We start from the raw sequence: 25,622 nt of genomic DNA on the forward strand, positions 1-25,622 counted from the left end.
AAGATATGTAACTTTATAATTTATATTGTAACTTTTGCTGAAATTTTCCGGAGTATGGCTTTAAAACATCTTACATTTATTTCATTATGGGAGCTCAAAAATACTGGACAACATGTATTTTTACAGTGAGTGGGGTTACATCTCCAGATCTGAAGGGTAATTTGTGGTGTAATGTTCTCTGCTTGTCTCCATGGCAGTGCATATGTATAATGCCATACTTTGGAACATTCTAAGCAAAGCAATAGCATCTCCATGGAGACAAGCAGGTGGCTTACCCTCCACCAGAAATGTTCCATACTGCACTTTTAAGAAAACCAATACTATAGAACCTGATGCCTTGCCTTGCTCTTGAGAGAGGAGTGCCTGGTGACTGAGTTGAGGATGCTGTGGGCACTGACTGGTCTCTTGTCTGGGCTCTCCTTCACCAGAGCGCCCCCCACAGGCAGAGAGGCGGTCCTGACGCCTGCACTGGGGGCCGTGCTTTCACTGTCTGAGCCTCGGAAAGTTCTTCTGACGTTGGTGGACTCCGGACGCTTCCTCATCCTGAACAACACACCAGCATTACACATACAAGAATGACTCAGACCAGTGTTTCTCAAACTTTGGTAAACACGCTCCTTCGGGTAGCACTTTGACAGCTCTTTAGTTTGTACGTTTGCCTAATTCAGCTCATCCAATTTTTTGCACTCCTTAAAATTTTTATTTAAGTAGAAATTATGTAGTCCACTTTTCGACCTTGGTTTAGATCTGGTGGTACTCGGAAATCCAAATCTTTTCTTTGGTGGTACTCAGTGTGTACCACTGACGCAAACTTTAAATATATTTATAAAACACTAATAAACATTCTTTGGAACATTAGACAAACGTTACTGATCCAAAAGGGACATTTTCATATACACACATTTTGCACAATTTTAACAAACTGCACAACTAAACAATGAGACAGAAACCAGATTACTCATTAGACATCACTATTTATCTGCTATTTCAATAATCTGATAACTCCAGAAATCAGATTACGATCAGATTTTGGTGTGCAAGTAAAGATAACCCAGGATTTGGAATATTCACGCAGTAATAAACTTACTTGTTGAGGTTTGCAAGATAAATATCAGCCACATGTGGTCCTGTGGGTGAAGCAGCACTCCCCCTGGTGGCCACTCGCTCTTCCAGCAGCTCTTTCATGTCTGGATCAGCTTTAGGACTTCCCCTTCCTCCATCAGACCTGAAAACAAACACACATGACAGTTTTCTAAAGAATCCAATCACACCGGGAAGTAGAAATCTCAGGGAATTGCCAGGAAAAACCAGGAACACAAATAAAAAATTCCTCCCAACCACACCCCTCGCAAATGAAAGGACCATTCTTCCCGACTTCAAGTTTCTTGGAACATAACATCTACTGTATGTTTAATCAGAACTATTACGCAACTTAACAACAGTTTTGGTGCTTCTTCTTCTTCTTTATAGGGAAAATGACAAAATTACCTCTATCTGCTCAACCAGAATCAGGAAGTAAAATGATACAAAATAGTTAAGAGAAGAGATTTTTTTTTCTGAAATCAAAAATGTAGTCATGTCAACTACACTTTAATAAAATACAAAATAAGATTAGCAAGAGTAATATTTTATGTATAGCTGGTAAAACACACACTTACCCCTCACAAATACACTTATAGTTTCTTACTTAAGAGTATAACATTTATAGTTAATATGGATCTCTTAAAAAACTGACAATACTTATAACTGTCATATTTTTTATTGTGAAGCTATTTTGTAACTTATACCAGCTTTGGCTCTTTTTTACAGTGTGCTTACTATAGTATGTCCATCCAGGAAAAGAATTAGAAACAACAGAAACTGAATTGAAGGGGAATCTAGGTAAGTCAAATCTAAAATATAATCATGTCAACATTTGACATTTTTACATTTAATTAAATACATACAAGATTATTGTGATTGGAATCTATTTTTGATTTTTTTTATAGCTCAATATGCATCACCAGTACATTTTCAACTATTGCACTAAAATATGTACGTTTTAGAGCAGGGGTGTCAAACTCAAATTCACAAAGGCCAAAATTAAAAACTGGATTTAAGTTGTGGGCCAAACTACATATTTATTGAAAAATTTTGAATGTTTTCTCTTCTTTCAAGATATGTAATGTTAAACAGTTTCTTAAAATAAATGTTTACTAATAGTTTTGCTTAAACATTGAATCCAGAACAAGCAAAATAGAAAATAATAACATTTTAAATAAATAATGTCTCTATAGAATACCTGTAGCCGACATGTAGCTCTAATACATGTTTGATATGATCTCATGGGCCAAATATAAATATATCACAGGCCAAATTTGTCCCCTGGCCTGAGTTTGACATGTCTGTTTTAGAGGGTCAGATAAGTAATTTCTATGCAAGTATTTAATCATGCTATTTGTTTATTAATAATATTGTACTTTCTGGAATTATCCATCTTTGGAATTATTGTTAGTGGTTAGGTCAGTCACAATAATTACTATATTGACTCAATATTTTTGTGTGTACATTTTCCTTTGCATTAATGGAGAGTTTTTTGTTATTTTAGTCTTAATACGGTAAGATTTGAACTGTACAGGGTTGAATATTTAACTTCTATAAAATACTTTCAATATTATCATTTATTCTTATTATTCTATGCAGTAATACAGTATATCTTGCTTCAGAATTTGTTATTGTGACAGTTCTACTAGTGGCAAAAAGTAGTTTCAATATTATCATTTATCATCACACTTGAGAGGTGAAAATCTGTGAGTATCTGCGGTGTCTTACGTGTCTGGTATGACGATGTACTGGTGCGGTATGAGTCCGTCGGTGCAGTTGTAGCGCCCCTCCCACCAGTCAGTGGAGGCGCGGCGGTACAGCAGAAGCACCGCCCCCTTTTTGAACGACAGCTCCTGATTGGTGCGTCCGGTGTAGTCGAACCGGGCCACGGCTTCGAACGGGTCGCAGTCTGAAACAGCCAACGAGCCTGTGTTTAAGGAGACGGACGGGGGACGGGGAGCGACACGGACAAACAGAAAGAAGAAACAGAAGTGAAGGAAAGAGATGGAAAAGGCAGGTTATTGCAAAGCAGGTTAGAGTGAGTGCATCAATCTGTTTTACATATCCTGAGCAAGAAGCAAAGCAGCAAAGTTGACAAGAAACAGGGTCAGACAGTATAGTGGTATAGTTTTAAAAGTCCCTGTGCCCAATAATTTCATGTAGAATATAGAATATATATATAGAAAGTAGTAAAGTCTTACATTCATTTAGGTGAAGAATAGTGACATTTGGAAAACAAGAGTAAGGAATTAATCCATGTATCATTCGTTTTTCAATATAAAACCAAAAATAAGAAAATGAAAAAAAACAACTATTTTCTTCATTATTTGTCTCCAAAACCAAAATGAATAAAACAAATAATGATTTGTTTTTTCAGTTTTCGATTTTGTGTTTAAATGAATAATAAAAAAAAAACTGATAACATAAACCGTGATGCCGGACTTTTGCACTGCATACGGACTGAACCAGGACTAAACCAGATCCAACCAGACTGGAACCAGACAGGGACTGAGACCAGGACTTAGACCAGAACCAGACCAAGACTGAGCCCGGGACCAGGACTGAGACTGAGACCGGAACTGAAAGCCGGACCGAGTCTGGGCCTGAGATCGGGACTAGACCCGAACCAGACCGGAACTGAGACTGGGACCAGAGCGGCACCAGACTGGGACCAGACTGGGACCGGACCGAGACCAAACCGGGACTGAAAACAGTTTAGTCCTGTTTTAGTCTGTATGTGGTGCAAAAGTCCGGCATCACAGTTTAAGTCACAGGAACGGGAAACGTTGGTTATCCATTTTTTCCGTTGTTAATTTAAACACAAAATTGAAAACTGACAAAACAAATCGTTATCTGTCTTTTCATTTTGGTTCTGGAGACAAACGGTTATTTTTTTTTCCTTATTTTTTGGTTTTATATTGAAAAATGAATGAACGAACGATACACTGATTGGAATTAATACTTTGTAGTGACATCACGCTAGGGGGGTTCTACATGTATCTCTATTGTTTATCAGTTATCATGGTGACACATTTTCAGTGATCAATATGAGCGTTCATGGTGCTGTTTAGGGGTTTGATTTGAACAAAGAAGGTGAGAGTGACAAACTGAAAAACTCTTTGTTCATAGCATAATTCAGCTCCTGAGTTGTAGTTCCAACCAAACCAACAAAAACCAATACTTTATGGTCAGATTGTGTTAAAATAAAGCTCATGTTACAGTTCAACTTCAGTAACAGAGCTAAAAGAAGAGTAATTCCAGTTAACTTCATACCCCCAGGGAATGTTGATGACAGAATTAGGGTGACCAGACGTCCCTGTTTACCCGGAACAGTCCCAGTTTTGAGCCTTGTGTTCCCTGTCCCAGCAGATTTATCCAAAACCAATGATTTGTCCCAGTTTTATAAAAGAAATGTCCCAGGTGTCCCTATTTTTGACCAATATGATACCTGCTGACTGTAAAGAGAGGCATAAATTATCACTTTTTAGGGAAAATACAGAAAAGATGAAAATGTGACTATACTGACACATGTTAGTCATGAACGGGCCGAGTGCAGAACAGTTTTCGTTAAGTACGCACTCATTTCACAATTTTATTATTACTAACAGCTCCAAACCGAGAATGTCCCAGTTTTTAATTCGGAAAATCTGGTCACCCTAGACAGAATCAACACATTTGGACAGCTGGAAACAGTTAAAAATAAAGTAGTTCCATTCTAAACAGTTTGAAAATCTGTGAACATGACCTTGAAACCTAATTGTAATTGTTAATTGTCAGTTTTCATAAACAGGCCAAAGATATGAGTGCATGATTTGTACACAGAAGGTGAAATAAGACTCACAGTGTTGGGAGTAACAGGTTATAAAAGTAACAAATTACTGTAATGCATCTCTTTTTGCTGTAACGCAGTAATGTTCAGCATTACAGGGAATTTTTTAAAAAATATTTTACTCGGTACAAATGTCAGTAACACGTGTCACAGTGCTTTTTTAACCTGGATTGAAGTGGTGGGTTTTTCGTTTTTCTTCATACAAATTAGCAAAAATCACGGGGTTAATCGCAGCTGACGCCCGATCGTGCTTTGCAGACACACTGCTCCACAGCTCGGGGTTCCAAGTCCTAGGCCAAGATTAATCCTGGTTTGGTTCTGGTTTGGTCCTGGTTTGGTTCTGGTTCGGTCCTGGTTCAGTCCTGGTTCAGTCCTGGTTCAGTCCTGGCTCAGCTCTGGTTTAGTCCTGGTTTAGACCTGGTTTAGACCTGGTTCACCTCTGGTTTAGTCCTGGCTCAGTCCTGGTTCAGTCCTGGTTCAGTCCTGGCTCAGCTCTGGTTTAGTCCTGGTTTAGACCTGGTTTAGACCTGGTTCACCTCTGGTTTAGTCCTGGCTCAGTCCTGGTTCAGTCCTGGTTCAGTCCTGGCTCAGCTCTGGTTTAGTTCTGGTTTAGTCCTGGTTTAGACCTGGTTTAGACCTGGTTCACCTCTGGTTTAGTCCTAGTTTAGTCCTGGTTTACTCCCAATTCAGCTATGGTTTAGTCTGTATAGGGCGCAAAAGTTTGGCATCTTCACTCGCTGATTGTTATTTGACAATCAGTTATTTTGGTGAGAGGAGTAAGTTAAAGTGCTGCAGTAGTCGTGTAATGTTTTACATTTTAAATGCAGTAAGGTTGTAATGTAACAACTTACTTTGAAATGGCAGTAACAAGTTTTAAATAACACATTAGAATTTTGAAGTAACTTGCCCAACGGTGTTACTCACCATCATCACTGTTGCCGGCTGAGATGTCAGGAGCAGGTTCCTCCACTAGAGGGGGCTCACAGTGCGGACTATCACTGGAGGAGAGGCAACAAAGGGAAGGAAGAGTTAAAAACATATTAACAAACAGGAAAAGTATGGCTATATATATTATTTTGCTTCTGTATTTGACTAAAGTGTGTTTCTAAAATGCAACATTAACCAACCCCATACTGTTGAACACAAACTAGATTTTTAAGCATACAATTTTTCTTTTTTGTATATTTTTTGTAATCAAGAATGCCTGAATAGAAGCCACATTTCTTCTTAGATTCTACCACAACATCAAGTAGTTTTGTGCTTTCTGAAAGGACACACTTTAGGCAGACAAATGCCATATGCAAACTTACTAATACAAGAAATTAAAACACAATTCTGGTTATTTTTCAGAAAACAACATTAAACTAAATGGTCTAGTATAATAATGAACCAAAGTCCAATCCAGTGTCTACAGACAAAACCAGACTTTCTATTTATAGATTTCAGAAGATCACTCAAAAGATCACAGGTTATTGTATTTTGAACCATCAAAGTTATTCATCAGTCTGAACCCCTTGGATACAATGAAAGTCCTCTCACCAGAAGTGGTCTCCAGTGCCCGGGATGGTGTATACCGCCCCCTGCAGGTCCTGAGCGGAGGGGAAGATGTCGCTGTGGTGGATGATGATGGTTTTGATCAGCTCGTTCACGTGAGCCTGACATGACACCTGGTCGTTGCCTTCGGGGACCGACATGAGTGTGGGACCAAAGCAAATGGCCAGGTTGTAAGGGTCCATCATGTTCTCTTCACTGTACTGGGACAAGCTGGAAGCAGAGGAACAGAGACAGTGTGGTTACTTCAAGGACTTTGCTCCACAAAACTTTGCTGAAAATAAGGAATCTGAAACCAACAGTCACAATAACACAGATAATAACAAAACCAACCATTTCAATCTGTGTATCATTTGTTCATTCATTTTTCAATATAAAACCAAAAATAAGAAAACAAAAAAAAACAACAGTTTTCTTCATTATTTGTCCCCAAAACCAAAATGAAAAAAATGCACAATGATTCGTTTTTTTATTTTTCGATTTTGTATTTAAATGAATAATGGAAAAAACGGATAATGTTTCCTATTTCTGTGACTTGAACTGCAATGCGGGACTTTTGCGCCACATATGGACTAAACCAGGACTAAAACAAGACTAAACCAAGACTAAACCAGGACTAAACCATTTTCAGTCCTAGTCTGGTCCCAGTCTCAGTCCCGGTCTCAGTACTGGTCCAGTTCTGGTCCTGTTCCCGGTCTCGTCCTGGACTCAATCCTGGCCTGGTCCTGGTCTAAGTCCTGGTCTCAGTCTGGGTCTGGTTCTGGTCTGGTCTCGGACCTGGTTCAGTCCTGGTTCAGTCCATATGTGGTGCAAAAGTTCAGCATCGCAGTTTAAGTCACAGAAACGGGAAACGGTCATTATATGTTTTTTCCATTATTCATTTAAACTCCAAATCAAAAACTAAAAAAACAAATCATTATTAATTTTTCCATTTTGGTTTTGGAGGCAAATAATGAAGAAAACAGTTGTTTTTTCATTTTCTTATTTTTGGTTTTATATTAAAAACAAATGAACAAATTATACACGGATTCATTTACTACAATGTTTCTAAAAGCCCTTTCTTGCTTTAAACTTAAAGTCAGTATTTTCACGTTTTCAACTCAAAATCTAATCAGTTCTTAGGGCTTGGCTCTTCACTGTTGCAATGATTATGTTGAGAACAGTGTGTACCCACTGGAGGAATACAGAGCTATGATGGCACCGTATGCCAAAATGAAATCAATTTGTTTGTATAGCTAAGGTGCATGGGGGTGGTAGAGCTGGCACCCAGAGGACCGCCACGCTGTAGATGACCCAGAGACTGTGGTAGGTCAGATGTAATCAGTGGGCAAGGTTATAAACACAAGTCTAGAGTCATATAAAATAGTGACAAATAATTATTATATGGTATTATCTATTTTGCATGAAAGATAACACACCATGCTGTTTGTTTGTTTTTTTATATATAAGTGTGTGTATGTGTGTCTGTGTGTAATTTATTTATATGTATATTTTTATTTAATTGTATTTATTTATTTACAGCTTTGTGAAGCGTTACTGAGCACCCAAATGAACTATATTTAATTTCATTACTCAACTGATAATTATATAGTTCACCTGAGTCAACAGTACATTTCATTTAAATTAAGGGCAGGATTTATTTATTTATTTTTTTGCTTGGGGGTACTGGGTTAGTAGGAAAACGGGAATAGAGAAAGGAAGAAAGGGGGGTCCTGGGGTAAATCTAGTTGAGGTAGATTACATTGCCTTCAGGTTCATCCCTGAAACAACAGTGGAATCCGGCCTTGGCACTTTTCTTCTTTTTTCTTTGTTTGTTTCCCGTTTGCTGAGCTCCTGGAGGTCTCATGATGGCTGCCTCTGGTTTGTCTGGTATTTCGGCACAGAACCGAACACTTGGTTTGGTGTCTTCTGGCTCAGACGCTGTAAATCTTGGTGGTTGTTCTTTGACCACATTGAGGCTGGTGTTGTGGGACTGCTGATGGATCAGGAGAGCTTATAACCTCAAAGTTTGTTTACTACTCCCGCCACAGTTTTTCTTTTCGGGAGTTTGTGACTCTGCAATGGCATTTGTACAAACTCCATCATTTGTAGCGTTGTCAGCACCCTGTTCATTCTCAATCAGGCAGATGGAAGGAATCTCAGGCTCATTATTCAGTGTTGGGACCTGGGTTGCTTGAGGTGGTCTCTGTTCTTTTGGTGGGTTGGAAGGATACATCTAAATAACTCCAGGCTTTGGAGCTGGTTTCTCTTCACCATGTCCTGCTGGAGTTCCACGGTCACCTGCCTTTCTTGGAAGACGTCTGGGTGGTCTTTGTTTTTTTGGTGGTTCTGAATGATACACCTCAATAACCTTAGGGGTCTGAAAGTTCAGAGACTGCCAAGTTTGTATACTTTTAGAAGCTTTCTTGGGAGACGTCTTGGTGGTCTTTGTTCTTTCGGTGAGCTCTGAGAATACACCTCAATTGGCTGAGGGGGTTTCCACCAATTTTGTCCATCATTTATAACCTCCTCAGCAGCCTGCCTGGACTCATTGACCTCTAGGGTTTTTCCATTCTCTTAAACCAGACATTTTCTTTGAGTAGAGGAGCTGGCACAAACTCCTGTGAAGCTTGTGTTGCTTCAGTTTGTGCCTTGTTCAATTTTGGTCCATCCCCATCTGGTTGGGGTCGTTTTAGGGACCTTGGGGGGTCTCTATATTAGCTTTGTTATGACCACCAGGTCTGCCATCAATGGTTTGTCCCTGTCCAGTATTAAAAGGTCTGTCTCCTCCTCTTAGGACAGAATTTCTATATGCTGGACAGGTGTCTGCCTCATTGTTCTGTTTCAAGGGTTTCTTGGCATACCTTGGTTCAGCATTAGGGTTGTTCACAGCAGCCTCCTTTCTCCAGTTAGGACATGGATACCATCATCTTGTCTTAGTGCTTTCATGGTTCTGGTTTATAGGATTGGGTCTAGACCTGCCCTGTTTCTTAGGGAAAGAACCATGTGCTTTCCTGGGCCTTTGGTTAGATGAAGGTCCCCGGGAGCTGGAGATGTCTGGGCTGGTTCTGCGTTCTCCAGCCTTTTCTTGTTCCATCTCCGTTTTGAGTAAATTTTCCATCCCTCATCTTTGGCTCCATTGTCCATTTTTGGACCCATGTTAACAGCTTGTGGAGAATGGGACATGCTCTGCTGCTCTGTCTCCTGAACTGTGACAGGACAGATGTGGATTTCAGGTTGAGGAACCTGCTCAAAATCAAGACTTGTTTGAAGGCCTTCCTCCATTGTTTCAGGACAATGGTGTAAAGCAGCCTCAATGAGCTGTTTGGATGTATGGTTCTCAGTGATCATCATAACACCACATCTTTTCTTGTTCTTCCTTCTTCCCATTGTGCAAGTTTGTTATTATCAATAATCTTCATAATTAGTCAGAAATGTTAGTAGTTAGTAGTTAGTTTGTAGTTCGCCTAAAAGTGTTTAGTCCACAAGTGCGTCAACTATCGAATGCTATGCTGCTCACATATTCATCACAAAGTTTGCAAAGACTGCGGGTGGCCTACAGTGGCACTTTACGGGTGCTTTTGAGGAGGCCACGATGGACGAGTGCGACTGAGATGTTTGTTACTGCATGAGTGAACACTTTGCAAACTGCACTAAGAACTTAATGTACAGTTTTATCTGCAGACTGAACAAATCAGACAATGAAATAATAATGTTACTCACATATATGAGATTCAGTGCAATAAGTTCAGTCCAACATGTGGAGACACTGGTATGGTTGTCTTTTAAAAACATAAATGTTTGTTGTTGTGTAATGTCACTGTCCTTGTCTGTTAAAAATGGACCATGAGTTCAGAATAAAAGATGATGATGAATAAATATGTTTTAGTAGACAACTGGGAGTCATGTGCATAGAGCTGTTTCCCACTAGATGGCATTGTTGTCCCTTCATTTCACCAGGGGCACAACTTGACTCTTGATAACTCCTCATACAGTGTGTACTGCTGCAGGCCCATAGATCTGTTACAGCAGGACATACGCTCATGGTGGAAACAAGTGTCCTGCTCACACCACTTCTCCATTGTGACTAGACTTCACTAACACACATATTACACACCCTTGATCCCCACACACTACAGCACTGCAGTGGGGCTTTGGCAGAGGCTCATGGGAAAAAGATGACTAAAAACAGCTTACACTGTTCCAGCTTCACACAGCCATTTGGACACCAGCCTTCACACAGAACACTTACAGTATTTATACAGTATGTTATTGCTTTGTCAGGAATCTTCTAAACTTCTCTGTCTTGCAGGTGTCTTTTCTTTATTATTCCACCTATAACTTGGCCTGGTAGTGTCACTGTCTTGTCTCCGAGTTTAATGTCATACTGTGGAATATTCTTCCAAGCAAAGCAATGACATTTCAATGTAGACAATCAGCCGGAAAACCATTGAAAAGAAAGTTACAGAGTTCACTTTAAACTTTTTAGTAATAGTATGAGTATAACCACAGGGTAAAATGAAAGATATGTCAGCATTACCAATAAAAAAATCAGCTCAATTTTAACTGGATTTAATTCAGGTTCATTGGTCTACTAGTTATAATGAGTGATCTAAAGATAATTTCTACTGAACTTTTGATATATATTTTTTTTATTTAAATTTGATTCAGGTTTTTGGTATTCAATCTTTGTTATAGAGCTTATTTACTTACTAGGCATTGCAATTTAGATCCTGCTATCTTGGTATTAAAACCAGTTTGTAGTCCAATAAAAAATGATCTATGATGTTCTTAAATGTTGACTATTTCATTAATTAATGAAGAGAAACAACACTGACATTATTATGATTTAACACAAAATCAAAAGTCTGAACTCTGCTCCAAACCACATGCTGGCTGGAGCCCTCACCATTAAAAAGACCAAAGTATACTGACAATTGACAAAATGACTGAAACTTGATCTCATTTAAATTCAATTAATTGCACAATAGAACAAGACACAATAATATTTACTATATTCACAATGTCTTAAGTTTACCAGAAATCCCCCTTCCCCCTCTATTAGTTGAGCTGCATTCTTCTGAGTGTATTTATTTTCACATTCATTTGGTTATTACTGTCCAATTCAAATATACAAAAGTCTTATGAGTTTCAGTTTTGTATATATGTCTATCTGATGAGTTGGTTGGTGCCACAAATTCTTCCACAAAATGAAGTTTGCGTAGTGAAGTGTGGCGGAGGTGAATGTCTGTGCAAATAAGCAGGACTAGAAACGGAAAGTTCAAGAACTCCTTAGAGACGAGGCTGGGTTCAAGAATGAATATTTGTGCTGTACCTCTCCTAATACGGCGAGTGCAAAGATGTATGCGCCGTGGACAGTTTATTAGGTACACACGGTCATCTCTTCGGCATTTACAAATCACATGACATTAACGTCACGTACTTAAGATCTAGAAGTAAAAATACGGAGGATTAAATTAGAGAAGTAAGAAAAACAGGTCTAAACCAGGGTGGGACTAACTAGATTTGAGAAAACTAAACTTGGATTAAAGTAGGATTAAACCAGGTCTAAACTGGGACTCAATTCCAGAGAAGAGCTAAACTATAATATAAAGCTCTAAATTGGATCTAAAACTGAACAAAGCCAAACAACCCAAGCTTATGAAGTTAGCAACTTCTCTAAAATAGCCCCTTGTCTGGAATGTTTCACAGTATGGCATTAAACTTGTCCATCTACTATCTCCATGGACAGCAGCAAGTGATGCCACCAGGCTCAGGTCTGTGGAGAGGTGGCCCTGCTTGCAATGAGAATGCATGTTTTCCAGATATTTTTTAGCAATAAAAACATCTGTAATAGGAAAAATGCATAAAAATAGGTAAATACAATTTCTTCCATTCAATAGCATCTCCATGGAGACAAGCAGGTGGCGGAACATCATCAGAATCATTTACATACATCATTTACACCTGGTTTAAGTTAAAGGTACACCAAGACTAGGGGCGTGCAAAAATTTCGAAATATCAATATATCATATCGCTTAGTGCGATACAGCATCAATATTGTGAGCTGTTCTATCGATATATCACCAAGAGTATTTTTTACTCAGTTATTTTGTTACAGCGCTACACTTGTTGCTTAGTTTATTGGAAGAAAACTTGTTTATGTGACACATTTGACATTTTCACTGGGTAAAATGTTTGTGTTTCATATGAACTTTGTACAAGAAGTGGTTTAACAAAGACTTTTAGTGTCACAGCCATGATTTAGTCTTCGTATTTTTATTGAACAAATCAATTTGAAATATATCATGTCGAATTGAAAGCTCATTGTATCGAGAAATGTGTCGTGGCTCATGTATCGAGGTATGTATCGTATCAGCGACTTCTTAATGATACCCAGCCCTAACTAAGACTAGTTACCCCTAAACCTTAAACACGTTTTAACCTGGTTTAAATAAAATTTAAAGGTGCACTGTGTAACTTTTCAGCTGGAGAGTCCGTCAGCTGCTTATTTCTATGGATATGTCATTTGTTTGCTTAGAATGTTCCACAGTATGACAATAAACAGCTCTAGCTTACATTTATTAAATTACAGGTGGTTTTATAGCTCAAAAATATCTAGAAAAACAGGAATTCTGACTGTGAGCTGGGTCGCCTCTCCACAGATCTGACCTGTAAGTTGGTCTGATTTGGTCTCCATGAAGATAGAAAGGTTTAATACCATCCTGTGAAACATTCCAAACAAAGCAATAACACCTTCATACAGAAAAGCGTTTGACGGACCCTCTACCAGAAAAGTTACACAATGCACCTCTAAGCCTCACACTAATATCTAACACAGGCATAACCCAGGACTAAACAAAGTAGCAGGTTTCCAGGTGGTTCAGTTTCCGCTCCCACAAATGTAATATGCAAACTGGTGTTGTGTCATTGAGCAAAATACTTGACTTACATCTGGAAGTAACAGGAAGGTAGTATATACACAGGAAGACTTAAAGCCCAAGAACCAGGGGTAAAAGCAGCTCCTAATACAACTTAGTAAATCAGATATGAACAATAACAGCCTGACCTACAGAATACATGGACAAGAGGAGCACCATAGTCTGAGAAATGTACATTACAGATCTAATCTCTTTTGGCAAGTCACAATACATGCAGCCCGAATTTTGGACTTCCGGTCATCGCGCAATGCATACTGGGAGGTGAAAGTGAACATCAAACTGCCATGTTTGATTTCCCAGTGGGATGCGTCTATTGTCAAAGCCGATCACTTCTAGTTTTTTGAACCATATCACTTTTGTTTCTGGTTCTGATATTGTCATATTTTAGTTACGGGATTCGGACATCGTAATTGTGTGGTTGTTGCACGTCCTAAGAGTGGAAAACGGGCTTCAGAAGTTTGCAAACTCCATAATTACAAAAGGGAATCAGATCTGTGTGACTTTAAACCTCCGTTCAAACTGTTTCCCTTCCCAACGGATATGAAAAGCAGTGAAAGGCGAAGGCGACGGGCAGTACTGATACACAGGAAGGACCAAAAAGGTAACCTTTGACTGCCGAAGAAATCAGCCCGATTTTGCAGCGAACATTTTGTATGTGAAGCGCAATCAAAGCAAAATCCTGATCCCTCACTCCACCTTGGTTATGAATTTAAAAAGTCAATGCCAACCACACAATTACAATGTCCAAATCCCATAACTAAAATATGACAATATCAGAACCAGAAACAAAAGCGATATGGTTCATAAGACTTGAAAAGATTGACTTTGGCAATAGACGCATCCCACTGGGAAATCAAACATGGCGATTTGATGCTCCCTTTTTTGGAGGGTTCTTCCCAGTATACACTGCGCGATGACAAAATTCGGGATACATGTATAATTTAAAAATCTTCCCTGGCCTATGGAAATGATTTTTAATGATGTTCGTGGTCTTTGTAAAAACACAAATTATCCTTGAAACAGCAACCCAGAACCTGCTTCATTGGTCCATCCCCAATCTGAACCACCCCTAGTGTGTGTGGAGAGACCCAGTGTGTGTGGAGAGACCCAGTGTGTGTGGAGAGACCCAGTGTGTGTGGAGAGACCCAGTGTGTGTAGAGAGACTCACTGGTTTAAGAAGGCGAAGAGGTATCTCATGATGATCAGGGTTTTGCTTGGCAGAGGCTGTAGCACTTTCTTGATGTGGACCGCCCGCTCCTGAAGGCTCTCCATGGCTGAAAAACACACCAGACATTTATTTTTTCAACAAACAGAGTTACCTTGGAGTCCATATTAATCACATTTTCACTTAATAGTTTTAGTGTGGCTTTATGCATTTGGCTCCATTGAAAATTCCATATGCGCAGTACTGTTTAGTTCTGTTTTGGTTTGGTATTACAGGTGAATGTAGTTGATTCTTTCTCAATTTTCTTTTCCTTCAGCTTGGTATTCCTGAACATGAACCTCTGCTCATGACAGGTTGCTCTAATTGAAGGATGAGTCAAGTGCAATGGTTCAAAACTATTCAAACAAAGTATAAACTTAAAGGAGATGTACCATGCAAAATTGAGAGAATATAAAGTTCCCATATTACTGTATTTTTTGGACTATAAGTTGCACTTTTTTTCATGGTTTGGGTGGTCCTGCGACTTCATACTGCTACTCCTGTACAACTGTCACTTCCCACTCTACTGCACATGTCTCCAGCAGAAAGGGCCTCTGTCCTGCTGCAGGTAGTGAAAAATTCAGTCGAAAACGGTAATCGAGCAGCAGAAAGAAAGTTTGGAGAGAGCGAGACACTTGTGAGGGACTGGCAGAAAGCGGGGATGGAGAACACAGCTTCACAGGAACCGGGAGGATGCACCATGTAACTTTCCTTGAAGTCACTGAATGGACGGACAAAGCCTGAACTTCAGTGACACCAAAACCATCCTGTCGGGATTCAGAAAGGACAGAATAATTCTAACTGGAACTGATGCTGAGTCTAATGAGAGCTACACAGAAGAGGAAGCGGTGCCCTGTTTACCTCTGGAGGTCACAAAGTTGCTCCGAAATGACACCAAGGATGAAGAATTCAGTGGATTTAGTGATTTGGAGTGAGATGGAGAGTTTGGTAAACTTGTTCTGTTCTGTTGTTTATGCTATAGTTTATCTGAAGAACTGGTCATGTGTGACATTAACAGTCTATTGTTCTCTGTTCTGTTGTTATTACTAGAACTTGCTTTTCAAGATAAAATGTCAGTTCCTGGTCTCTGATTTTATAAAAAAAATTTCCCCCAAAAAGTGCAACTTATAGTCCAGTGCGACTTATAGTCTGAATAAGAAGGTATACACTATTACTATTTCTATACACTATTTTTGTTTCATTTATACAAATAACACACAAATCCTGTTTTGTTTTTTCTTTTTTTGCTGTCACTAGAATCATTTGAATGATTTCAGCCCTAAAACAGCCAATCTTTACTAAACAAAAAGTAAAAGGTAACACTACATGACATGGTGGAACAGAGCTTTTTGAGCTTTCGAGATGTAGGCAGACAAATAATATAGGATTACTCAAACATGTGTGAATGAAACAAAACACAACTCCAGGTCTGTTTTTGATGAGTTTATAACATTCTAATATGTCTTAAAGCTCACAAGTGTAAATTTTGAGTAATATAGGACCTTAAATAGTTAATAAAAATGTACTACAGTGGACCTATACCTTTTATTAATGTGCCTTAAATTGATTATTGGAATTTAAAATGCACAAAATATAATATTATGATCTATGCATGTCATAGATTTTTACAATATCCCAGAGAAATTCATAATACTAATAAGAAGTATGCTCCTACTGGTGACAAAACAGCACTACAGCTTCAGTGCACCCTGACTTGTGCCCTAATCAATGGTGTCCCGTGCAGAGGAAACACACAGAGACAGATGGAGCAGAGGAGACGTACAAACGCAGGAGATGAGGTCATGGAAGACTTCCTTTGGGAACAGAGCCGTGTCCAGGCCTCGGAAATACAGCTTCAGGACTCCAGCAATAGAGTCCATGTCGTGGTCGTTCTGGTCTCCGGCCAAAGGATCCTCACCTTTAACAGGGGAAAACAATACAGAGGGAGATATGAAAGAAGTACTCCAGATCTCAAGTTATTTTAAATATCATTAGTCAAGCAGACACCACATAGCAAATGTTTAAAGGCCTATATTTTCTGATCTACTCTATGCTATGATGTTGGCTTTGTTGTTTTTGAACTCCATACACCTTTGCTAGAATCATGTGGATAATTTCAGTCCTGGAATTTCCAATCTCTACTGAACAAAAGACAAAAAGCTGTTTACAACTTCATGACATCACAAGGTGGAACAGAGCATTTTGAGCTTCGGAGATGTAGACAGGTACTAATAATAAAGGATTACTCAAACATGTGTGAATGAAACAAAACACAACTTGAGGTATGACTTTTAGAAGGCAACAACATTCTAACATGGCTAAAAGGTCACATGAATCCATTTTGTGCAATATAGGACCTTTAAGTTTACTTACAATTCTAAAACTACTAATACTACTTCCATTTCCCATTCTATTTCACCCCAACTGACCACCAGAGGGTAATATGTAATATACTATTCAATACTATGATTTCTACAACTACAACAAATATTACATCTGATATAGTACATCTAAAAGTTCAAACTACTACACATGACACTACTATATTTGACATTAGACGCTAAATAAGTAAAAAAAAAAAAAAAGAAAAAGAAAGTGATTTCCGAATACATTTCTAGCTGCTGGTGTAACAGATTTTCAAACATTGAAAGGAGTAACAAAATATGAACTGCAAGTATTCGCATTTCGTTTTTAGAGCACATTTGCGAAAGGACCTTTTAGCACTGCCCTCTGGTGGTCAGTCGGGGTGAAACAGAACCTGTCCTGCAATATGGAAACATGCCCTTTTCTTCGACTTGTAACCATGTGCAATTGTTTTATATTTGATTTAATTTGCACGTGTTTGAGCAGTCTGTTTGTGTGCTTTGCTGTATAACCAAGCATAAATGTTGTCTATGCACATGCACAGTTTAAGGATAGGAATTCATAGGACCTAGACGTTATGCCTGTCGCTATAATTACTATATTTACTTATAGTTCAGTATATGAAAGAAGGAACAGTTACTCTTGGGGTCAATATTTACCGTGGGTACTTTTTCGCTGTACTAGTGGAAAGTTTTTGTTCTTTTCCTGTACTACAATTAGATAACAAAGGGTGAGGAGGGCTGAGTAGATAACTTCTAAGACTCAATCTAGATGTATTCTAACTACTAAAGAAGGGGTGTCAAACTCAAATTCACAGAGAGCCAAAATTAAAACCTGTGACTAAGTTGTGGGCCAAACTACCGTATTTTTTGCACTATAGGGCGCCCTGGATTATAAAGCACACTGTCAAAGAATGGTCTATTTTCAAACTTTTTTCACAAATAAACCGCACCGGACTGCAATGAAACGCAACAGTTAGATGGCTCAGTCGGATTTTGTTTGGTGAGTTCACGGTGACTCTCGTCTTTGTTCAGTTGTGGTGCATAGGGAGGGTTGGAGGATTGTTGGCGTGTTCGCAGTGACTCAGTTGTTCAGTTGTGTCTAGAAGCGGCACATTGCATTTACCCACGGTAAATACTGACCCCAAAAATAATGTTCAATTTTTCATGTATTGAACGATAAGTCGATATAGTAATTAGGCCTGTATATTGTGGATTTTTTGGCAGGGTTAATATCGTACTTCAAAATGCGTGCCCGTGTCAGTTGTAGCAGATGTGAGTGTGTACGTTTTGTATGCTGGTACCTCTCTCAAAGGCGTTCTTGATGTCGTTGACTTCCACTTGGGATCCAGACACTCTGAAAATGCCTTCGTGCTGTAAACCTACAAACACACACAGACACAGGTGTTAGAGACATGTGCAGTTTACATTACACATTTAAAGTTGTTTACTCAATCCCGGAAACATTTAACAGAAGACGACAATGAACCAATCAGACTCAGGAAATCAGAGCCATGTGATCTCCTCACCATGACGACTGATGAAGCGGATGCAGCTCTCTACCATCAGAGGAATGGCTTCTCCAGAGTCCTGGCAACAAACAGACAAAAGGAGATATTATAAGTGATCCAGGAAAAAAAGGAATAAAGTGAAAATCTTAAACACATTTACTTATTATTTTAGTCACAGTTTGAAGACCTTACTTTTAAGTGCATCAAATTATTATTTTTTTTCTTTTAACGGAATAAATAGTCATTACCAAATCTTATTTGAATATTTCTAAAATAAATACAACTTATTCCAAGCAATTTAAACAGATTCAGGGGTTTAAGTGTTTCAGGGTTTTAAGTGAAGAGTTTCCCCTGGGGATAAACTATAAAATCTGAATTCTGATTATGATCAAATTTTTGGACTAAATCAAAATTAAACCACTAACAAACAAAAGAAAAAAAGACCCATGGTGAGTACATTTGATCATAAAGCATCAGTATTGTTAGCCAGGCTGGTGCCGCCTAGTGCCTCCGCTCAATTTCATTTCTCTCCAGCGACTAGGTCAGGAATCGGAATACAACAGACGGTTCACAAAAACCCCGGAAGTGGGAGTTCGGGCACCAGCCAGTCAGCAGAGAGTGATATATTCAGTGTTGTCAACGATTCCCAAGATCGATGATTTAAAGCCAGAATAAAGAGAATGTTTGGTGAATTTTATCAAGGGGAAAGATGTTATTGCCCTTCTTCCTACAGGATTTGGGAAAAGCTTAATATACAAGTTAGCCCCATTAGCGGCGCATTACATACATCATGACCAAATAGCAGTGACTGGTTAAATGATAAAAAGTACCTGCCTACCGTCGAGCGAACGAATTCTAAGGCTGCGAGGTCAGACGTTTTGTACGAAGTGAAACAAAGTAAAACAAAGTAAAACCGGCTGATGAATCAGGCTAATATATGGTTATTATATTATATTGTTGGTTGCTTTATCAATACATCACCATGAGTATTTTTATCACCTATTTAACCAACTTATTTTGTAACTGTGCTATGATTTTGTTGCTTGTTTTGAACCTTGTTTATGTAACATTACATACATTTGACATATTCACTGATGAATTAATGAAATTGAATGACATATATACTGATGAATTAATTAAACTGAATGACATATATACTGATGAATTAATTAAATAATTAAAATGAGTGTAGTGCGTATTACGTTTGTGCAGGTAGTGGTTTAACAAAGAAATTCTGTTATTAAAATTTGGTTCTTATCAAAATATTGATTATCACATCAAAACTGTGACACAGTTGTAATCTGGTGTATTATTGCGCTTTCATAAAATTGTGAGGTACCTGCAGTTTGCTCTAGTCCCTTAATGTGACACTAATCACTGAATCCAATAATAATACTGAATCAATGAATGAATAATAAATAGATGAATGAGTAGAACACGTTGGTATGATTTCCACACTCTGCCTGGGTACACAGATTCACAGGGACAGGGCAGAGACAGCAGGCACTCGGGGGAGCGCTCTGTTGCTATGAGACGGGTTTTCTCTTTGTTTGTTGGGTTTTAGTCATAACTGAATCAAAGCGAACATATCAGCACGTGCCATGGATAAAACATGCTCATAATGTAATATGAATGAGATAGTGACCCAGATAGTAATGATTAATATGAATAAACCGAGATAGCAAATAACTAACCTTTGTTCAAATCAGTGCTGACAGCTACTAAACTTAATATCCACCAGAGGGAGACAGTCAATTGTGAACTGTCAATTAAAAGGTACAGTGTGTAACTTTCTGGTTTCATGGAAATAGAAAGTTAAAACCCTTCTTTGGAACATTCTTATTCTATACAGTGGAATAGTATAGCAAAGGAACAACACTTCTATAGAAACAAGCAGGTGAGGTCAGGTTTATGAAAGGATATGGGTTTTCTATCTTTTTCAATGTAATAAACACAATAAAAAACATGCTTTATTTTTGTCTTGGCTAAAAAAATAGGTAGAACTATGGAAATAAAATATATACATTTAGTCAGAGACAGAAAATTGAACAAAACTTGTATTTGTATTTGTGGGGGGAAAAAAAACACTTGTCAAGGTTGCAGTAGCAGGTTAGTACATCATTAGAGTTTTTTTTTGGATAGTTCTGGTTGAGTTTTGACCTACTTTGGCCTGGTTTAGTCCAGATGCAGACCTAGTTTACTCTTAGTTTAATGACCCTAGGTTTTGTTGTATAAACCCCATTTATGAATTAGAATGAATTTATGAATTAAAAAGAGATGTACTTAATATTGATCATCACTAGGCAATATTATTTTTATCAGGAAGTGATTTTAACAGTGAAATTTTATGGGACAAAAGCATGTACACAAATGCAGCAATAAAAACTGTACCTGTTTCCGTACAGCTGAGTTCCTCCGTCCACTAAAAAACACACACACACACAAAAAATACATGTAAGACTAGAGGCTGTCAAAGCACATTTTGTAAACACATGTGCTAAAATATATAGTGAAATTCTAAGTTTAGCAGATTTCCTCTTTGGGCCACACCTACCTGGCAATGCAACAGTCAGTCTTTTGACCTGAAGGAGACAGGAAACAGGAGACAGGAGAGAGGATGTGACAAGATTAGAGCGAGAGACCATAAAGAAACAACTTCCATTTACACATGAGGGCAACGTGTTTGAGTATTACGCTTCTGAGTCACTCTTGCATGTTCATAACACAAAGTACTTCTATATAAACACATTTATGCTTACACTAGATTCACATAGTCTACTGTACACTGTTATTACCGTATTTTTCGGACTAAAAGTCGCACTTTTTTCATGGTTTGGGTGTTTCCTGCGACTTATATATTAAAATTTCCAGACTGCCAGCTGTGAGAGGGCGCTCTAGGCTCGTGTGTCAGTATCTAGTACTACTTTTACTCCTGTACCACTGTCACTTTGCTCTACTGCACATGCCTCCTGTAGAAATAGCCGCTGTCTCGCTGCAAATAGTGAAATATTCAGCCGAAAACAGTAATCAAGCAGCAGAAAGAAAGTTTGGAGTGAGTGAGAAACTTGTGATCGACTGGCTTTACAGCAACCAGGCGGGTGGCACCATGTAACTTTCCTGGAAGTCACTGGATGAATCGACAAAGTCTGAACTTCAATGGCAATCGAAACCATCCTGTCAGGATTCAGAAAGGCGTCTGACGACAGCTATGCAGAAAAGGAAGCGGCACTCTGTTTACCTCATGGATCTATGGTTTATCTCCAGGGGTTGCTCAGAAGTGACACCGAGGGTGAAGAATTCAGTGGATTTAGTGATTTGGAGTGAGATGGAGAGTTTGGTAAACCTGTGTTATGTTGTTTAGGCTATAATAACCTGAATAACTGTTAATATGTTACGTTAACATATTAACGCCTATTCAGTCTGTTGTTCTCTGTTCTATTTTTATTACTAGAACTTGACTTTGAAGATGAAATGTTGGTTCCTCGTTTCTGATTTTACAACATACATTTCCCCAAAAAGTGAGGCTTATAGTCCGGCGAGTTAAATATGTTTTTTTTCTTCTTCACTGCGCATTTTTTGGCTGGTGCGACTTACACTCCGAAGCAACTTATAGTCCGGAAAATACGGTACATTGAGAGGAAACTTAAAATGACACTGCACTTTAAACTGGCATAAGAGAAATTACAGTAAAAGCAAACGGTAAAACGGTAATTTTACATATTTTCAAAGTTAATAGAGATGATTTCTCCAAATAATTCTTACATCAATAAATACATTTCAATTATAGGCTGTATATGAAAGAATAACGTATTGTTTTCCTAATGTAAATAAATGTGGAAACCACACTTCCTGCTTAATCTGAACACTCAGTGTATCGGATATGCTTCCTGTGAGTCCCACATGATTCCCTGAAGCTGCACACACATGGCTACTGTCAAACTACAGCACGCCTGCTTCTACCAATAAAAGACACAATATTATTTCTGCAGACATGTTGACAGACATTCTCACAATATTTATCTAAAAATGATCAAAAGCCCATTCTGGACTGATCCCGCTGTTGCGTGTGAGCTCAAATCCACCAGTGGACCAATCACAGGACAGCGCTCGACCAAACCAAAACAAACAATGTCAAAACATCAACACTCGATTTTAGCAGATATGAAGATGGTTTTGTTTTGGAACTTTCAATGAAATTTAGCAATAACGTGACTTCTCGATTCGCTGCGTTGTCGTGACATTTTGCCCCGTCGGCTTGAGGCTGTATCAGATCATGTGCAGGTATCAGCCATGTTCCACCCGGGGCTCTTTCACTTTAACTGGAGACTAGAGGCAGGAGATTGGTTCAAACAGCTGTACTCACTTTCTCCCAGGGTTTTGTTGATGAGGTCGTGTTTGGCCTGGAGTTTGGTGATTAGGTTCCTGCCCTCCAGAAACTCTTTCAGCTTCTACAACAGAGAAAGGTACACCATTTATCTTTTCATGAAGCCAGTTCTAGATGACATCTAGACTGTTTCAAAGCTTAACCAGGATTTATCTAGGATCTAACCAACCGCTAATCTTAAAAATATTATTGTTTGTAACATATGCCACATACAGTGAAGTAAAACTGCTCAGTCTCCTGCTGGTTGGCTCTCCTTTTGGCCAGGCTGGGTTTGCTCAGGTAGGACTCGCTGAAAGAAGATTTGACAGACTCCATGCTGTTGCTATGGTGAAAACACTCAGAAACGTCGTAGTCCTCCACTGTCACCATGTCCTGGATGGTGGAGAGAGTGGCCTCCATCGTCTTCTTCACCTGGAAACAAGGGAGGAAACATGGAGATACTTAAAAGAAGAGCTAAAAACTGCAACAAAGATATATAATTGTGATCACTGACAATTATAATAAACGCAAATAGAATAGAGCAATGAATTACTAGAGAAACATCAATATACTGGCATTTCTAACAAATTAAAAATAAGTCAATAGTCATAAAATACAAAGTGAGGAAAAAATGAGAAAGTGAATGATGTAATGGAGAGATAGAAGAGCAGATGGGTGACAGGTGCAGGAGACTGAAAAAGCCAATAACAAATCTAGACAAGAAAAAGGGCTGAGATCAGGGTTACGAATCCTTAAAGGTGCAACTCAACTTTTCTAGTGGAGGGTCTGCTAACCGCTTGTCTCAATGGAGATATTATTGCATTAAAGGTGAATTGTGTAACTTTTGTAGTGGTTTTCTGTCATAATAGCCAGGCTGGTGCCACCTACTGCAATTTCATTTCTCTCCAGCGACTAGGTCAGGAATCAGAATACACTAAATGGTTCGCAAAAACCCCAGAAGTGCAAGTTCGGCCACCAGCCAATCAGTGAAGAGCCATATATTCTGTGTTGGCAACGATTCCCGAGCTCGAGGATTTAAAGCTGGAACAAAGAGAATGTTTGGTGAATTTTATCAAGGGGAAAGACAACTAAGTGAAACTGGCTGATGAATCAGGCTACTGTCATAAGGCTGTGCAATTAATCGAATTTTGATCGCAATTTCGATTTCTGTGTCAAACGATCTCCAAACTCATATAATCGGGTTTAAATGACTTAAAGCTTAACAAAGTTTATTTTAGGATATTTTTTTATATAAATAAGTATAGAGATTGTAGAACAGCTGGATATATAGCTTATTTTGGATACATTTTCTAGGCCTTATTTCATGTTCAAAGTATATTTTATTAATTTTATGTTTTATACATCACAAAACTGCTCAAAAGTGCATGTTTGTAGCTTATATTTATTCTCATTTTAAAAGTTTTGCATCAGTAACAAAGTGTTTTGGCTTTTTTGAGAGAGAAATGCTGAATAAATGCATCGTGTAACTAAAAAAATAATAATTTGAATAATCATAATTTTAATATTGACCAAAAATAATCGTGATAATGATTATTTCCACTGTTGAGACGGGCTGGGAGGTGTGCCCATGTAGACCGTCAGGTGACTGCAGGCTAAAGGACCGGTGCAGAGCACCGCCCCGCATGGAGGAAGTCACCCAATCGCACTTTGCGGACACTCTGCTCCACAGGCTCGGGGTTCTCTCTCTCCTGGTTTAGACCTGGTTTAGACCTGATTTAGGCCTGATTTAGTCCTGGTTTAGACCTGGTTTGATCCTGGTTTCGTCCTGATTTAGTCCTGGTTTCGTCCTGGTATGATCCTGGTGTAGTCTTGATGTAGTCCTGGTGTACTCCTGGTGTACTCCTGGTGCAGTCCTGGTGTAGTCCTGGTTTAGTCCTGACCCACCCGTAATATTCCAGAATGTAAAAACCTGCCTGTTTCAGCAACTATTTGCCTGTACCCGGTGCAGGACTCTGACACAGTGCACCATCAATGTTTGTGTAATACCAAAACCAAGATCAAACTGCCGTACCTCATCATTTTCGATCTGTAGAGTGGAAAGACGAGACTGGAGCTGCTGACATCTCTGGAGCAGTTCACCTTCAAGAGGCTGCTGGGCACATACCACTCCCACCTGTTTCAAAATCACATGCCAAATTAACAAAACACACAATCAGAGCTTTAAAAGACTCAAACTCAATAATCAGACAATACAGAGCCATACAATGTACAATAAGAAGTTCACTTTGTTAGATTCTCAAGGCAAAGCAAATCTGCAGTTTAGAAATCATTTGTGCTGCATTTTTTTGGAGGAAAGACATTTTTCATGGGTCAGTAAAGCATTTTAGTTTTGAGTTATTTGATTTGGCTTTGGATTTTACAACAGTTGCCCAGAAAAGAAACTAGAACAGGTTTCCTCCATATGATAAAATGAAAACATGCACAGTGGGCCCAGCCAACAAAAACTACAATTCTAAGTTCAAAAAGTTCTGGGTTTAAATTCTGGGAAAATTATTTTTTAGGGAATTGTTTTAGTTAGTAGAAGCAGAAGAAGTAGTAGTAATAGCAGCAGCAGTAGAAGCAGTAGTAGTAGTAGCAGTAGAAGCAGTAGAAGTAGTAAAAGCTGTAGGGGTAGTAGTAGTATTGGTAGCAGTAGCAGCAGTAGTAGCAGTTGCAATAGCAGAAGTAGTAGTAACAGCAGTAGTAGTAGTAGTAGTAGTAGTAGTAGAAGTGGTAAAAGCAGTAGTAGTAGTAGTAATAGTAGTAGTAGTAGTAGTAGTAGTAGTAGTAGTATTGGT

General features: G+C 38.7%; 1 protein-coding gene across 4 annotated transcripts in view; it reads right to left on the bottom strand.

The window, feature by feature from the left end:
* The window catches only part of srgap2 (SLIT-ROBO Rho GTPase activating protein 2), a 161,967-nt gene that overhangs the window by 9,880 nt on the left and 126,465 nt on the right, over positions 1 to 25,622 (bottom strand). For 3 of the 4 annotated variants that reach the window (XM_020920199.2, XM_055160741.1, XM_055160739.1), the window contains exons 8-21: positions 24,857 to 24,958; positions 23,059 to 23,256; positions 22,825 to 22,909; positions 21,016 to 21,043; positions 20,853 to 20,883; positions 18,480 to 18,540; positions 18,255 to 18,332; positions 16,371 to 16,505; positions 14,552 to 14,657; positions 6,452 to 6,676; positions 5,837 to 5,910; positions 2,812 to 3,010; positions 1,088 to 1,225; positions 342 to 543 (exon numbers count right to left, since the gene is read on the bottom strand). In XM_020920199.2, coding sequence (XP_020775858.2) covers positions 342 to 543; positions 1,088 to 1,225; positions 2,812 to 3,010; positions 5,837 to 5,910; positions 6,452 to 6,676; positions 14,552 to 14,657; positions 16,371 to 16,505; positions 18,255 to 18,332; positions 18,480 to 18,540; positions 20,853 to 20,883; positions 21,016 to 21,043; positions 22,825 to 22,909; positions 23,059 to 23,256; positions 24,857 to 24,958 — 1,662 coding nt within the window. The remainder of the gene's footprint in view (positions 1 to 341; positions 544 to 1,087; positions 1,226 to 2,811; positions 3,011 to 5,836; positions 5,911 to 6,451; positions 6,677 to 14,551; positions 14,658 to 16,370; positions 16,506 to 18,254; positions 18,333 to 18,479; positions 18,541 to 20,852; positions 20,884 to 21,015; positions 21,044 to 22,824; positions 22,910 to 23,058; positions 23,257 to 24,856; positions 24,959 to 25,622) is intronic. The other variant, XM_055160740.1, reaches the window with a different exon arrangement.

The sequence above is a fragment of the Boleophthalmus pectinirostris genome, unplaced genomic scaffold (assembly GCF_026225935.1).
Source record: "Boleophthalmus pectinirostris isolate CB_2022bp ecotype Guang Dong unplaced genomic scaffold, ASM2622593v1 HiC_scaffold_3, whole genome shotgun sequence".
In the NCBI taxonomy this organism is placed as follows: Eukaryota; Metazoa; Chordata; class Actinopteri; order Gobiiformes; family Gobiidae; genus Boleophthalmus; species Boleophthalmus pectinirostris.